This window comes from Triturus cristatus, chromosome 1_2, assembly GCF_964204655.1.
Source record: "Triturus cristatus chromosome 1_2, aTriCri1.1, whole genome shotgun sequence".
NCBI classification, from domain to species: domain Eukaryota; kingdom Metazoa; phylum Chordata; class Amphibia; order Caudata; family Salamandridae; genus Triturus; species Triturus cristatus.
Window position 1 is genome coordinate 664,586,654 of NC_140580.1, and position 16,028 is coordinate 664,602,681.

Genomic DNA, 16,028 nt, shown 5'->3' on the forward strand with positions numbered 1-16,028 from the left:
CCTGTAAGGTTAGGGGTGCACATGGTGCACTGTGGGCTAGCAGAAAAACAGACCAACGTATCCTGAGAGTGTGCATGGAATCAGTCTGGCACAATGCACACATTTATGTTGTCCGACAAATGCACAGTTTTACAGATGAGGTACAAGCCATACAACAGTATGCTTAAAAAAATGTCAATGCAAAAAGATGTCACTCTCCCTATGAAATAGAACACTGGCTCTCCACACCTTCCAGAAGTACATTTTTGGGATATCAAGCTTTTTTTCTGGGCAATTCTCCTACAGATTTGGGTAAAAGTTCAGAAGAATTTTCGGATTAGAAAATAAACACACACCCGAGGACTGGCTGTGATCTAAAACATCAAGCTAAAAACACTATTTGGCTGCACTCCGCAGAGAAATATTTAATCAGATTCAGACAGAGGGCATAATTGATCTTGATAAATGTGATCTTGCATACAACCTCTCACATATCGAATGTATTCAAACACATTTTTGTTTTCTAGACAAATAACATTTGTTCTCCACACAATACCAACAGGATAGTTGGAGTCATTAATTTTGTAGCAATTATTTCCTTGTGGATGTAGAAAGGTATAGTAATAATTTTATAATTCTGGCACCTACAAAATGTGATTTATTGTTCACAGACCACAAAGAACAATCCATTTTTAATTGTATTTGTATTCATTGGCAGAAGGACAATCATATGTAGGTACCTCAAGATATCAGTCATTGTGTGCACACCTTCAGGAGTGGTGGTGGTGGTGGTGGTGACGGTACGGTGATTAGACCATTCAGATTGCCTTTTGCAGAAGAAAATACCCATAATTAAGGATCTATTTGTTTACGTCACTGCGCTGTTGTAATCTAGATCTTCTTTTAAGACAGAACAAATGCATGAAATCTTGTTCACTGTCTGTTCTTGCTAAAATCCATCAGAAGGTGGCAAAATGACTGGTCAGCGTACAGAGAGTTAAACATATTTTTTTGTCAGTAGGCATTTAGCACAGCTTGTCTTGCTTCCTCGCACAGTGGATCCAGTTGGCCATCACCCCCTAAGGGAAAGAGAGCACGAATTAAAAACCTGTGCTTCCACTCACCCATAACTTCATTTATATGAGAGGCAACAAAGCTTCACGGATTACCTCGGAGGTTGATCCAAGAAAGTATTTTAAGGTTTGAAAAGAACCGTGGTTGCAATACTTTGGGGAATTTTCTCTCCAGGAATTTATTGTAGTTTCGAGGCATAAACTGGATGCAGTTGTGTGTGCGTGTGTGTGTGTGTTTGTGTGTCATTTGCAATATACAGTAAACTCATGATTTCAAAATACTTTATTCGGTATTTTTTCAACCATAAAAACACATAACACATAAACAAACATACATGCAATAAACACAGCTAAAATACAATAAAAAGAGAAAAAAGACTTTAACAACCCGCCCTTACAAGTTCAGATTTATAATAAGATGTATAACAATATATATAAAAATTGCTAATCTCGAGGCTAAACTAAAAAAGGGTCAGTCTAGGTAAAGAGCTTCATGCGATATGGCCAAGCTGTCTAATAGAGATCAGAGCTTCGGTCAGAGCATAATTATTAGTATAGAGACTCAAGCCATTGCTTTGGCTCTGATACACCAGCTCCAATAAGAAATTTAGAAACTGCATAAACAACCAACTGTTTAGATTCTGTGCGCAACAGCCGTATGGCCTCCTGATGTTGTCTACAAACCAGTTGTTTACATATAGGAATGATCAAGGATTTTCTAGGGCGTATGTAAGAGGGATGAAATAAAATAAAATGTCCCAGGGATTCCTCGGCCTGCTGGCAGGTTGGACATATGGGGGCTTATTTACGAGCCTCTAGCACCACTTTTGCGTCATTTTTTTTTTTTAAAAACCTTTATTCTTTTAAGTCAGGGACACAGCTATTCAGCCGACAACCCGGAGGTACGGCAGCTTTAGAGACACAACACAAGCGAGCGTCCACTTTTCACTGAGAGGAGAATCAAAAGGTTCTGTTTTAAATAAACTCAAACCCAAACCTAAACACAAGCAAGGCGATAAGTACTTAAAGCACAAAAAGGGTTCCCATCGGGGGGAGCGAGCCCCATTTCGTCCATCAGACACTGGTCTATAGTAAGGGAAGGAGGGGAAGGCAGAGACTCAAGAAGGCAAACACATACCAGCAAAGAATACAAAGCCGGAAAGAATGCTAAGGGGAGAGCTGCTCCTCAGGCGGGTCCGGGTCCGGGGGCAGGCATATGCCCCCTCTGTACTGGTTCCATCGCCCCCATACGGTGTGCCATTTCCGGGGGCGCCCTCGAGCACAATACACTGTCTTCTCCCTAAACATGCTCCAATCCATGTTTTCCATCCACGCTGTCAATGTAGGAGGCCTAGTAGAGCCCCACAGGCGAGCGATGTCGCGCTTAGCTACCATGTTCCCTAGGGTCACCCACTGAGTCTGTGCCGCGTCGTGGTCAGTAGGACCCCAAACATTCAGGAGACAACACCGCGCCTCCGGCTGCATGGCGATGCCCGTCACCTCCCCCATCACATCGTGGATCCGCTTCCAGAACTCCATGATCGCACCGCATTCCCAGATAGTATGTAGGAAGGTGCCCACCATACCACAGCCTCTCTTACATAAGCCCTCCTCAGAGAAACCCATATGGACCAGCCTAGGCCCTGTCACGTAAACTCTATGGAGTATTTTAAGCTGCACCAGCCGCAAGCGCGCTGGGATCGCGACCTCTTTGGGAGAAGAAACTGCATACTGCCAATCCTCATCATCTAATTCGAGGCCATCCCTAGTCCATTGATCGCGCAACCCTAGAAGAAGATCTGCCCGAACATTAATTAGTTTCTTATAAATGAGAGAGATTGTACTCTCTGGCATATGGCCATCCAGGATCCGGTCCTCTAACGGAGAGGACTCAGGCACCGTCTCCCCCTCTACAAGGACTGACCGCAAGGCGTGACACACTTGAGCGTATCGGAAGAACTCCGTGCTCCCTAGCTCATACTCCTTCTGCAGCTCCTCGAATGACTTCACCCTACCCTTAACCAAAAGGTCTCCAACCCTGGATATACCGATCAGGTCCCATTTCTCAAACCCTTTTGTATGCCAAAGCTTTCCCAGAATATCGGAGTCAAACAACGGGGTGGCAAGGGTAAGCTTACCCTTCCAGCCCAGTGAATCTGTCGCCACCTTCCACATGTGCACGGCCACCCTGGTGGGCCCCGTAAGGGTTAAGTCCAACGACTTCGAGTACAACGCTCTGTGGTAATTACCCCCGCGCAGCAACCACCGGTCCATGGCGTAGCCGGGGCTCAGCGCCGGACCATAGACACCATGGTTAATCGCGCTCAACTGAGTGGCCCAATAATAACGTTGAATGTCTGGAAGCGCGATACCCCCGTCATACCACGGAAGCGTCAACTTAGCAATCGCTATGCGCGGTCGCCCTTCCCACAATAGCGCGCGCTGGAGGCTTTCGACCTCTCGGAAATAACTGTCCGGGACCAATTCAAGGGTATTCTGCAAGGCATAGAGGAAACGGGGAAGAGACATCATTTTAAACAGGGCGGCGTGGCCAAGGAGGGAAAGCGGCAACCGCCGCCAGCACGCTACGTCCCGCCGCAAACGTGTCAAGGGAGGGAGCAAGTTTTTCTCGTATCGTAAAGTGGGGTCAGTGGAAATATAGATCCCTAAATACAGAAAGCCCTGCCGGGCGATCTGGATCGAGCAGTTTCGCGGGACAGGCGGGACATCACCACACAGGACATACAAGTATGACTTTCCCCAATTAATAACAAGACCAGAGTTCCTACCGAAAGAAGTCAAGACGTCACAAACCACTATGAGAGATTTCTTAGGCGAGGTGAGGTATAACAGAATATCGTCGGCGTAAAGCGAAATACGGTCCTCGTGGTCAGGCGACCAACGAATCCCACGTATATCCGGGTGCCATCGTATCCACGCCGCCAGCGGTTCAAGAGCAAGGGCAAACAACAACGGCGACAGGGGACAACCCTGCCGGGTGCCCCTCCCGAGCTCGAACGGTGTCGACGCCCGCCCGTTCACCACGACGCTAGCAAGGGGCCCCTCATAAAGCAACCTCACCCAGCCTACAAAGCCAGGCCCGAAGCCGAACTTGGCTAGCACAGCCCACAGGTATGCCCACTCCACCGTATCGAAAGCCATCGTAGCATCGAGGGCCGCCACAATGGCCGGCTCTCGCATCGTGCCCGTCCTAGCGATCACTCCATGAAGGCGTCTAAGATTCAGTGCAGTGTTACGGTGCGGGATAAAGCCCGACTGGTCCGGGTGGATCAAATCTCCAAGCACCCGGACCAGGCGGTTAGCAAGGATCTTGGCAAGGATTTTCGGCTCGGCGTTGAGAAGTGATATCGGCCGATAGGAACCACACTTATCCCGGGGCTTACCGTCTTTGTGTATTACCACAATCTTCGCCAGTCGTTGATCGAGCGGAAGAAACCCATTCACCCGCGCCTCCACGAACATGGCGCGCAGGTGAGGAGCCAACTTATCCGGACGGAGCTTATACAACTCAATCGGCAACCCATTTGGGCCCGAGGCCTTACCCGAGCGCAACGCACGGATAGCACCCGCCACTTCGTCAACAGTTATATCTCCATCGAGGTCATCCCTATCTATGGCAGAAAGGCAGGGCAGAGCAATATCACGCAGAAGGTCGCACGAGTCCTCAGTCGGCCTGTCCGAGACCGAGGTGTATACCGTACGAAAGTAGTCCGAGAAACACTGAACTATACCATCGGGGTCAATGACAACCTCTCCCCCATCCATCGACAACTCCGGCACCACTCGATTAACACGCTCTTTATTATCCAACCACGCCAACAGTTTCCCGGCCTTATCACCGACATCGTACAATCGACCCTGCTGCTCCCTATTGAGGGTCTTGGCAGCGTTCGTCACCAGATCCCTGTATTCCAATTGCTTCAAGCTCAAATTATGCAGTGTGGCCGCTGCAACCTCCTCCTCCAAGGCCACGTCCAAAGCCGCAATCTCGTCCTCAACTTGTGTCACCTCGGCGTCTCTCCGCCACTTGGCGGCAACTACGAAGGAAAGGGCCTCCCCTCTCAGTACGGTCTTAAACGCTTCCCACAAGGACACCGCAGATTCAACTGAACCCTGATTATCCTGAAAGTAGTGATCAATTGCCTTCAGCAACGCACTGCGCAGCTTGGGGTCACGAAAGTACCAGGGGTTAATGGGAGCCACCCTGCCCCCCACTACCCGGCCAATATCCAGACGGGCCCACACCGGCGAGTGATCGGATATACCCCGTGCCATGTGCCTAGCCTCAGATACCAATGAGGCGTGCGCAGCCAGAGTGAGCAAGTAATCAATCCGAGAAAGACTACCGTGGGCCCCGGAGTGAAAGGTATATTGTCTCTGAGTGGGGTGCCGTAGCCTCCAACAGTCTACCAGGCCAAAAGTATCTATAAAGTCGGGAAGCCACTTCTGAGCCCCCCCGGTGTCCCTGGGCGGGCACCTATCGAGCAATCCAGATCCAACCGCATTGAAGTCTCCTCCCACCACCAGCATCCCTTCAGGGAGTTCCAACAAGGCCTTGCCCAGATCAGCAAACGTGGAGGCCTGCAGGGCAGGGGGGACATAAACAGAGACCAATACCAACGTTCTGCCCTCCCACCTCCCCGCCACAGCCACAAAGCGCCCCCTATCATCAGCAATGGTGGAGTCAACCTCTAATGGTAGGGAAGCTCTAACAAGTATGCCCGCACCCCTGGAGCCCGAGGAGAACCCCGAGTGAGCAATGAATTTATAACCCTTTCTATTAAGTGCATAACACATATTCCCTATAAGGTGGGTTTCCTGCAAAAGGACCACATCTGGCGAGGTCCGTTTCAAGAACTGTAGGACTATCCCCCGTTTAATACGATCCCCTAAACCATTAACATTCCAGCTAATTATGTTTAAGCCCCTACCCCCCATCCCCAAACACAAAGAGACCTCCACCCCCCCCGGAGAACCACAATCGGACAATACTGACAACAATTACTACGCCTTGCAAGAAAAAAAACCCCAACAACAACCCCAACATCCCAAATCCCCCCCCTCCCTGCACCCCTGCGTCAGCTTGCAAAGCCCCCCCAACTTGCAGTGTGCCTGTCGCCCTATCAAAAACAAATCTACAAAAAGTACCCCAAGGGAGGAAAGAGCTCCTATCTACCCCCCGCCGCCCTCCCATTACTGCAGTAGAGTGTGTCCGGGGCTGAGTCAAAACAGACCGACACCGGAGGTATCACTCCTGTCCATCCCGGTCGCCTTCCGCTCCAACCACGCGGTCCCCGCCGGGCTGTCGCCGAGGGAGCGCATCCAACCAGTCCCCCGCCATGTCCGGCGATTCAAAGAAGAAAGTCCGATCCTCATACACCACACGTAGCCTGACGGGGAAAAGCATGGCATATTTCAGGTCCATCTCCCTAAGCCGCCTCTTCACCCCCAGGAAACTCTGCCTTTGCTTCTGCACCATCTGGGTGAAGTCAGGATAAAGCTCACAGAGGCATTCTGAAAAGGCACCGGGCCTGTCACCCTCGATGCTTGCAGGATAGCGTCTCGGTCTCGAAAATTAAAGATCCGGGCGACAATCGGTCGCGGGGGGGCTCCCGTCTTAGGCCTTCCGCCAGGCACGCGGTGAGCCCGCTCAACCGCAAAGAACTTGCCGAGGCCCTTAGGCGCAAGATGGTTCACCACCAAGTCCTCGACGAGTAAATCCACGGAGAGCTCATCCGAAGTTTCCGGGACCCCAATAAGGCGCACATTGTTGCGCCGGGCCCGACCTTCAAAATCCTCGAGCCGGCGGGCGGAGAGGTCATTCGCGGACCGTAACTTGCGAACCTCAACCTGGAGCTCCGAGACATCATCCGCGAGGCCCGTGGCCTTGAGATCCAGGGACTTGACCCGCTCATTGGTTTTGCCCAGGTCCGCGCGAATCAAGTTGACATCAACCAAAATCATGTCCACCTTGTGCGCCAGGGTCTCGAACTGTCGCCCAATCGATGATTGCATCCCCTCAATCGCCCCCTTGATATCCTGCAATGATAACTCCGAGGCTGGGGATGGATCGGCCTTCTGTGCTTCCAGCGACTGTCCCGATCCACCAGGCGACCCCTTCTGCTGGGCATAGCGATCCATATTGTTGGATTGGGTATAGCCTCCCCGCCTGGCAGCCTTAGACTTCGGCTTGTCCACCTCCGATTTGGCCGACATCTCGAACAGCAGGGCGGTCATTTACAAAAAGACGTCCCTCGCTCAGCCAGAGGAAACAGGGTCAACCAGAACTGCCACAGCCAGCCAGGGTCGAGTGCAGGTCCTCCAGACATCAGGGGATCGACATGAAGCACTCCCGGGCCAGAGCAAGCAAAGGGCGAGAAAGCGAAAGTGAAAGTGCAGCGGCACCCGTCCGCCAGTTCACACCTCCCAAGGCCGCTGTTGTTCAACTAGTGGCCGGGCATCCTGACAACGCGAGCCCCTGGCATCCTCCGGAGGTAGGCCGCAATCTTCCGCCATGCACAACTTTGGTTCCCGGTGGGCGATCTTAGCCCGCACAACGTCAATCGCCCCAGCTGTGACTCATCTGCAGGATTCCGTGCATGAAAAACAGGATTTAGGACAAGATAATTGCAGGAGGGCGCGAGGGTCGCGGGAGCTCGAAGCTCACGCGGCCATCTTGGTCAAGCGCTAGGCTCCTCCCCCTTTTGCGTCATTTTTAACATGGGAAAAGTGACGTACGAGTGGCGCAAAGGGCTTGTAAATAAGCCCTATAGAACTCGAGAGGTGGCCGAGGTTCCATTTCGCTTGTAGTGACAGTAAAGGTAAGGTGCCATATTGGAATTTGAGATATATACTCCTGGCAGCTGAAGGTGTAATATAATCTAAAAAGAGCTCAAAACCCATCTCAATCTTGAAATCAAAAAAATATTCAGCAAGAGACTCCTCTGGGATATTTCTGATTTCATCAACGTGCATGTACTCGCAGAAGGCTTTCTTGAGAGAGGCCCTGGATAGTTGGTTTGTAGCAGGACAAGAAGACCAAAATTCACCTAAGCCGAGTATGGATAGAATGTTTTTGATGTTGGATACGCATTTAATTTTGCCAGAGGTGTCATAAGCAACTACATCCTGGAAGGAACTGTAATAGTCCTCTAAGGCGGGTAAACTCAAAAATAAGTCGAAGGACCACAGTCATGCACCCACCATAGATTCTAAGGGATTCATAAATCTTACATGTTAATTTTGGAGCTCCCCAATTGATTTGAGCAAATTATTAGATTAATTACATTCTTGAAGCTGAAGGTTGTCTTGGCTACAGAGGCAAGAGAAGGCAAGCTTAGTTTGTATAACCTCATTGCTAGACTCAGTCGGCCAATAAACTAAGCCAGTTAGGGTCAGAATATCAAAAAATATTTAGGCGTAAATTATGCATGCTTCGTAACAGTAAACCGAAGAGCAATTTACACGTGGAAGTGTGTGATGCATGTACTCAAATTGAACATAGGTTCCCCACGTGAAATCTACCACAGCAATTGGAAAAGGAAAAAGAACTTACCTGTAATAATACTTCTCCATCATTTATAAACTGTAGGACATTCCCGTGGGTAAAGCTATTTCGAACAATACTATTGTTTCTTAATTAGAACATTGGAATGTTGGGGGCTCCATTGAAGAGAATGGAGTGCTCCGGGCTTCTAATGGTCGGTAAAAACCTGGAGCTCCAACATTCCAATGTTGTTGTTCATAGCTGTTGCTGTGAACAAAGCCCTCAGGAGCCTGCTAGGATTTAATTCCCCTCGGGCTCCCCGAGGCTTTTGTTTTATTTGTAAGAACATTCTCCTCTAGTGGTGGAATGTTCTAATAGCCTTATAGCCTGCCATGGCTGGATTATACCAGCCATTAAAGGCAGCTCCCTTGTTAAAGGCCCTCGCCTTCGGCTCGGACCCTTAACGCTGCGACTGGCTATAAGGCTATATTAAAACACACAGATCAAGGATACATAGGGAACACCAGTGGTACCTACTAGAGTTTGTCATAGAAAGCTTGTACCATCTGATCTCCTGTTAATAAAGAGATTTAAACAAAGGCATGCATGAAACCCAGATAATTCTCTTAAAAGGAAAGCTGACCACAGTTTAGAAAAAGCTTCACAGCCAGTCGTTGCCAAAAGTGGGAAGAATGTCACCAGAATTTCTAATCATCCCACATTGTAGAACTTTAAACCAAAGTGCTATTTTCATATTTTGGAGTTCTAAGGTGTGCTTGCTTCTCTGAATAGTTAGATGTCAGGAGCTGAATTATGATGGGCTCCTCTTGCACAACGCAGAGCACAGCGCCTGTTTTTATGCACTTGCAGTGCATAAAGTCAATTAATTTGACCCAATATTTTTTTGACCTAGTGCTTTATTTTAGACAGCACTGCTCAAAAGCAGAAGAAGGAAAGCCTTATTCACGGGTAATTCTGAGCTGCACTGTCTAAAAATGATTCTGTAACTCAGGGACATATTGGGTTAAATTAAGTGACTTTACACACAGCAGGCGCATAAAAACAGGTGCTTGGCTCTGCGCTGAGGCAGCGGAGCCCATCATGATACGGTTCCAGTTTCGCTCTTACAAATGAGTGAGCAGCAGATGATGCATCTGTGTGGGTCTGCCCATGAGAACCTCTCTAAGTCTGTATTAGCCTTCCAGAGCCTTATTTGTATATGTTTACATTTCAGAGGGATTCCAGTCGCTATCATGTTGGAACCATTTTTCATATTTGGTAGTTTGATATGCATGTATGTAAGTGCTTTTGGGCAGTGTGAACCTGGCTGTAGAGAAACTGACTTCTGACAAGGGGTATATACCCTGAAGCCATCATGTTCACCACATACAAAATCAACTGTTAAGAATTATTGACATTTTAACATACATAAATACAGTGACGTAACGAAAGTTGAGGAGGCCCCCCTGCCACGTAGACAAAGGGGGCCGCACTCCGGATTTATTCCGGAGCTTTTGGGCCCGAGTATTGTGCTGAGGGGGGCCCTTGCTGCTCGGGGCCCACCCGCACCGCGGGGACCAGTGTTACGCCCCTGCATACATACGAGCGAATGCGGGGGCCAGTGTTACGCCCCTGCATACATACGAGCGAATGGCTGTAAATCCACTGATACTTAATTCATGATTGCACGTGTTCTCATTGTCTTAATCCTGAACCAAAATGTCATTGCAGAACATCTTGTAAGAGTGATACTCCAAGGACTCCTATATTTGCACATCATACATTGGTTTCCATTTCTTTTACTCTACACTGCTTCTGGAAACTGCTTATCAGTTCTATAAGTCCAAGAGTCCCTGTTGGGAAAACTTAATCACAGTTATAGCTGCTTTTTTAAAATTCAGTTTTATTAGATTTTCAAAAAAATAAGGCTATCCCCAATACTATTCAATCCAACAAGAGGGTCCTGTTCCTATTGAAAGAGCGGCCTAGTTTGTAGGACAAGACGTTAAGGGCAATCCACAGGATTGTCTCTTGTTGCCCTCACACACCCCTAGGGATGTCGTGCTTAATCATCGGGTGGGTGCTCCTCGTCGGGTCCGCGTTGCAATAACTTACGGGTCCCACGAAGGGTCACTTCCCAATGCTATACACAGAAATATTTCCAAATAACGGGAAGGCATGCTTGATTTAATTGTCTCTTTTGATGTGGGGAAAGAGGGGTTTTCATATGATTGGCCTCTGTATTTTCGGCACAGTGAGCACAAAACATGGGTTGGAATGCAACTGGAGTCATTACTAGTAGTTAAGTCCCGCATTTCTATCCATCACTTTTTTTTCGTGAGGCTTTTTAAATGATGCAGATCATGTAGCCTCCTCTATCACACAAAATCAATTTGCACTTCATGCCAGGTCACAGGACACAGTATGGCACAACAGAAAGCAAACCTGGAGGAATGGCATATAGGACGATGGAAATGACACTGTTTGACATGTAAAACTACATTTCCCAGAGTCAGAGTTGCAGCCCCAGGCACTAGAGAACTGGCACATGCAGACACGTATCCAGACCAGATCAATAGTAGAAGTTAGTGTATTCATGGCTGACTCATACAGGGCTTACTTGTCTGGCAACAGTGGTTGTCATGACGCTTTGCATTGGTTCACACCCAGCTTGACTCATTCTTTCACTTTTGCCCCCGTTCAGTTCCCCAGTTCCTTTGTTTCCTCTCCGGTTGCGTCATATTATCGCCTTGCATTTCCATTTGTTAAGTTTGTATTTCCTATCTAGTGTCCTTCCTTCCGAGTGTGGCAGTGGTCTCCATTTTCTGTTACTGTGTTGTTTTCGTGACACATCAGAGGCAAGTTGCAGTGTACCATGTGCTTGCACCGGGTAAGTGCCAGCCTGTACTATATGTGTTTTGTAGTTACCTTCTCTGTGTAGACCGCCTAGTAATTTAAATTCTCTCACCCACAGCTAGACTTGAAACGCTGTGACTAGGAATCCTGTCTGAATCTTCCAACCGCCAAACGGCAGAGGTGCCTCTCTCAGTGTACCCTCACCCCCTTCTTCCCTTAGCAGGGGTCTTCATTACCATTACTGACCTCATACAAGGGGGTTGCTTCGACCTCTAGGAGGAGAGGTAGGATTGGCTTCAGCTTCACCATGCTAACAATGACTCGCCACTCACAAGGCTTAATGGGGCAAAAATGCATCAGCATTTTTTTTGCAGGTGCCTGTGTTTTTCACAGAGGGTTCTAGCAGTGCAGGCTTTTCTTTTTTGGAGTGCAACCAAGACTGATTTGCATATAGTACCTCTGGGTCGATAATGGTGGAGTGAGCAAACAGTAATGGAATGGGATGCATAGGAAGTAACTACCAGTGATTGATTAATTCAAGCACTCCTCTTATAATTTTATGTTTGTTTCGGACATACGGTGAAAGCAAGAAAAGTCGTTGCATCTCCTCTCAGAATTTAAACTTCTCTCAGGATACTGAACATAGGGAAATACATAAATCTAAGAAGAATTGAGAGTTAAACAATTGATGCCAATGATCTGTGCTACCTCTATCTTCCCCCGACTCCCACCAACCACCTCATTCCACCCTTCAGTATCTGGCATATGACTAGGAGTGGAGTAAGAACTAGGGGTCTTGTTGGATGTTAATTACATAAAAACTATTGTCTTGGGTGGCCATGATTAGGGTGGCAAAAGCTGTACTGGGGAAAGATAATCCTTGGGGTACTGTATTTAATGGTCTGGTATAATGGCTCATGACTTTAAGTGTTCAATTGTGGGAGGGCTAGCCCAGGCTTTAATTCCCCCATGGTTCATAACTTGAGTACTATTAAAATGGGTAATACCTGCTATTTATAACACTTAGATTCTTCAAAACAATATTAAAAGCTATATGAAAATAATAGGTTTTCTCGTGCCTTTTTCATCTCATCACCCCTAACTAGTTCTGAAGTTCTCGAATCGTGTACAAAACCACAAACCCACAATACCTGCAATCGTGAATCGCTTTTACAAATCAATTACCAAGTGGAGGTAACGAGGGCCCACATCATGGAGCACCTTCACTGTTGTAATTCAGTCGACATCGTGCTTCCTAAAAGCGGAAGAAATTTGCAGTAACTTAAACCTCATGGGTCTGGACTCTGTCCTTAAGAACCGCAGCCTTAGATTGCCTTACAAGCTTTAATCATTGCGCGCGGATTGCCCGCCACTAGTTGCTGTTGACAACCCTACTTTCGGGATACACTCTTATCATGGAATTGTATCCCCGGTATTGACTACTTATCGAAGCTCCTATTTTGTATTGACTGACCGTTTGACGCATTTATATTGAGGCTTTTGCCATTAGAGCGGGATATCTTGTGGCTTTCAACGGGCCTACTGTCAATCCGTGACTCTTCATTACGACTAGTCGCACATCATTTTAGTGCATTTTGATCCACGGCATATCCACAAGAAATATGTAGGATACCTGCTATACAGTATTATGCAATTCTGTGCTTATTCGGTGTTCGAACTTACTGTTGCCGTATTCCCATACCGCCTTGAAAAAGTCTGAGTACAGACGAAACACGTGTCCGCTAGATCGTGTGCTGGGAATCTTTTAAAAAAAGAACTAATAAAGACAATTATCTGAAAATTGTTTTGGTTTGGACTGTCTGTTGGCTTTGATTAACATCAATGGAATTGAGTTTTCCAATATCGGCTGGACCAATATTTGTACTCTGTGTTTTTGAATTCTTCCCATACTAGTGTTGGACAGATTATTATATATGAGGGTGTGCTGCATAAGCTTTTTTGTATTTATTTGCCTTACAAGCATTTCACTGGCTCCTCGTGTGAGCTAGGATTAACATCATGTCCTGTATCCCATAAACACAATATCCTTTCTGGGGCAATGACCCAGGATATCTGATGAAGGCTGTGAGGCATATTTTTTATTGGTGAATATTCACTGAGGTCTCTCAGGGACCACCAGTTGCAGGAAAAACAAAACAAACACAATTTAATTATAATCACAGAAAAGCCTTATTGAATGGATTGATCATGCAATCCCACAAAACAATTCTGGTGGTAAATACAGGCACAAGTTTTTTGAGACACCCTTAATCAACTGATCTGGACCGCTCTCAACCAGACCACGAGAGCAGAACCAAACATTGCACTTTTCAATGTAACCTGAAAGAAGAGCTGCTTAAGAAGGCCTTTGACTCAGGAATGGCATTAAAGAATCGCTGGAGTATGTATCTCACAAAACAAAACTAAATATGGGAGCAGACATTTTGAGATACCCCCTGGCAAAGGATCTGCAATGCTATCAACCAAACTATGACAGCAGAACCAAACCACATACTCCTCACATAAAACCTGAAATCTGAACTTTTTAAGCAGCCCTTTGTCTAAGGATGGTCATTAAAGAATGGGTACCCCCATTCACCCTAGATGGAATCTAGCTGCCCACGATCCACAGCCTAAAGTTCTCCTGTCGTTTCCTTACTCCTCTTAATAAATACCCACCCTCGCCACCAAGGAAGCATCTTTGGACTCTCTCTTCACCGCTGCTTAAATAAGTGGCAAATCATAGGGCATGCCTGGATGGATGGACTACCACACTGTTATCCCTAAACCTCCCAACCCCTTAGGTGCCAGTAAGGGTACAAATTCTACCCAAGACATTATCCTCAGCTTGCATAATCCTCTGTTCCCCATCACACATATGAACTCCATTACCCCATGAATCTGAAATATGCATAAAAAATGGTTCTGTAGCAGCTGCAAAGATAGAATATTTGGTGCTAAATATTACATCGGAATACATAAATAAATATTCTTTAAGCACTTTCATGGATTGATATAAAAAATAAAAAACAACATTCAATTCTGAGACATAACTACTAACACAAAGTAAACTACTCTATTATTAAACTGAATGTCACTTGTAAACCCTGTGTGTATTTCTAATAATCATCAACATATCAGTAGCTAAAAGCCCACAAGTTACAGCAAGCTTCCACCGAGAGTGAAGAAAGGGATTTGAAAAGATTGCTATGCAGTGCACATAGCCAAGAATTATGGACTGCACATACAAGCGAGTGAATTATGAGACTGAAATGATTGATTCTGAAATGTCATTCTCCTGCTTCCGTACTTGTCCTTACCAAAGTCGAGGTCTGTGATGTTGCAATGAAAAATATTCTCTCCATTCACAATGAGTTCCACCAAGTTCCAGTCCTGCATTTCTTCAAAAACGAATTGGTGCCCATCTGCCAACAGCACAGCTGCAACAAAGCAAAAGTTCAACACACAGTGAATTATGTGCACAGCAGTAAATAGTCTTTTAATCAAATTTCGAAGCTTTGCTACTCTGGGGAAATCACTTTTCGGACCGGTACAGGCGTAACTCTATTGTCAAAAGAATTTTCCAATCTCTACCCAATGAGAGGATTCCTTTAAAAATATAGCTTTAATTAGATTTCAGATATTCAAGCAATGAACACTGATACATTGAACTAAAATTGGAGAAGTAGCTTTTTATGGAGAAAAAACCCAGACCCGTTCGACCAAGTTTTTAACAATAAAAATCAACAGACCTAAAAAAATAATTTCGTGAATCCTGATTTACCTTTTTCGGCATCATTAGGACCTGTACGCCTGTTCTTCTAAACATTACATGATTGCGAGTGTGTTCTGCAATTCGCCGGAGAGCTAAAGGGCCAACTAGCTGAGGACATGCGAAATATAAAACTGTGCAACATAATACATAATCAGACAAAATGGCTCATTTAAATTCTGGCGACCCTGCTGCTGAACCAAGTTTATAGGGGAAGCAAGACCATAGCCATGCCGTTGGTTGCTGGGCCGTCAAATCTAAACATGGCTGCCATTTTCCAGAAACTGTTCCACCAAAATGGCTCCTGCAGACATGGGGTAGCTGATTTGGGGTTAAAAACGATTCGGGGCGGCAGGTCTGCAACTCCATGATGACATGATGGCCTGTAGTCACTTATGTGATTCCTGAAAACCGACCCCAAAGTGGGCTTATTCTTTAAGAATCACATAACTAATGTTCTACACTCACTGGAATGGGTGTGTGTGGGGAGGAGTGTTTCCTCCCAAATTTACATAGAAGGTCAGCCCTGTATTTCACTGAGAACGTGGATAATTACTGACAAAGAAACAAATGTTTTTACTCAACACATGAGGGACACAAAGGTTTTTTTGTATGAGGCTGCCATGGATTGTGGGATCTGGATAGAAAAGAAGCCAGAGGAAATTACATTCTTGCTTTTCGATGTCTCCTGCACCGGCATGCCAAAGTAGCTTTCAGCAGCATATATTGGGCCTTACCAATTACCTGTAAATAAATTCTAATTCCCTGGGTGCCACGTCTGGCCACAGGGTGATCCAATTGGCAACACCATATTCCTTTCCAGACTTCCAGGGAGGGGAAG

At 46.5% G+C, this 16,028-nt stretch overlaps 1 protein-coding gene across 1 annotated transcript in view; it reads right to left on the minus strand.

The window, feature by feature from the left end:
• Positions 1–590: 590 nt before the first annotated feature.
• The window catches only part of C1_2H10orf53 (chromosome 1_2 C10orf53 homolog), a 94,215-nt gene continuing 78,777 nt past the window's right edge, over positions 591–16,028 (minus strand). The window contains exons 2-3 of the mRNA XM_085608456.1: positions 14,736–14,855; positions 591–1,058 (exon numbers count right to left, since the gene is read on the minus strand). Of these exons, the coding sequence (XP_085464582.1) occupies positions 994–1,058; positions 14,736–14,855 (185 nt within the window). The 3' untranslated portion in view covers positions 591–993. The remainder of the gene's footprint in view (positions 1,059–14,735; positions 14,856–16,028) is intronic.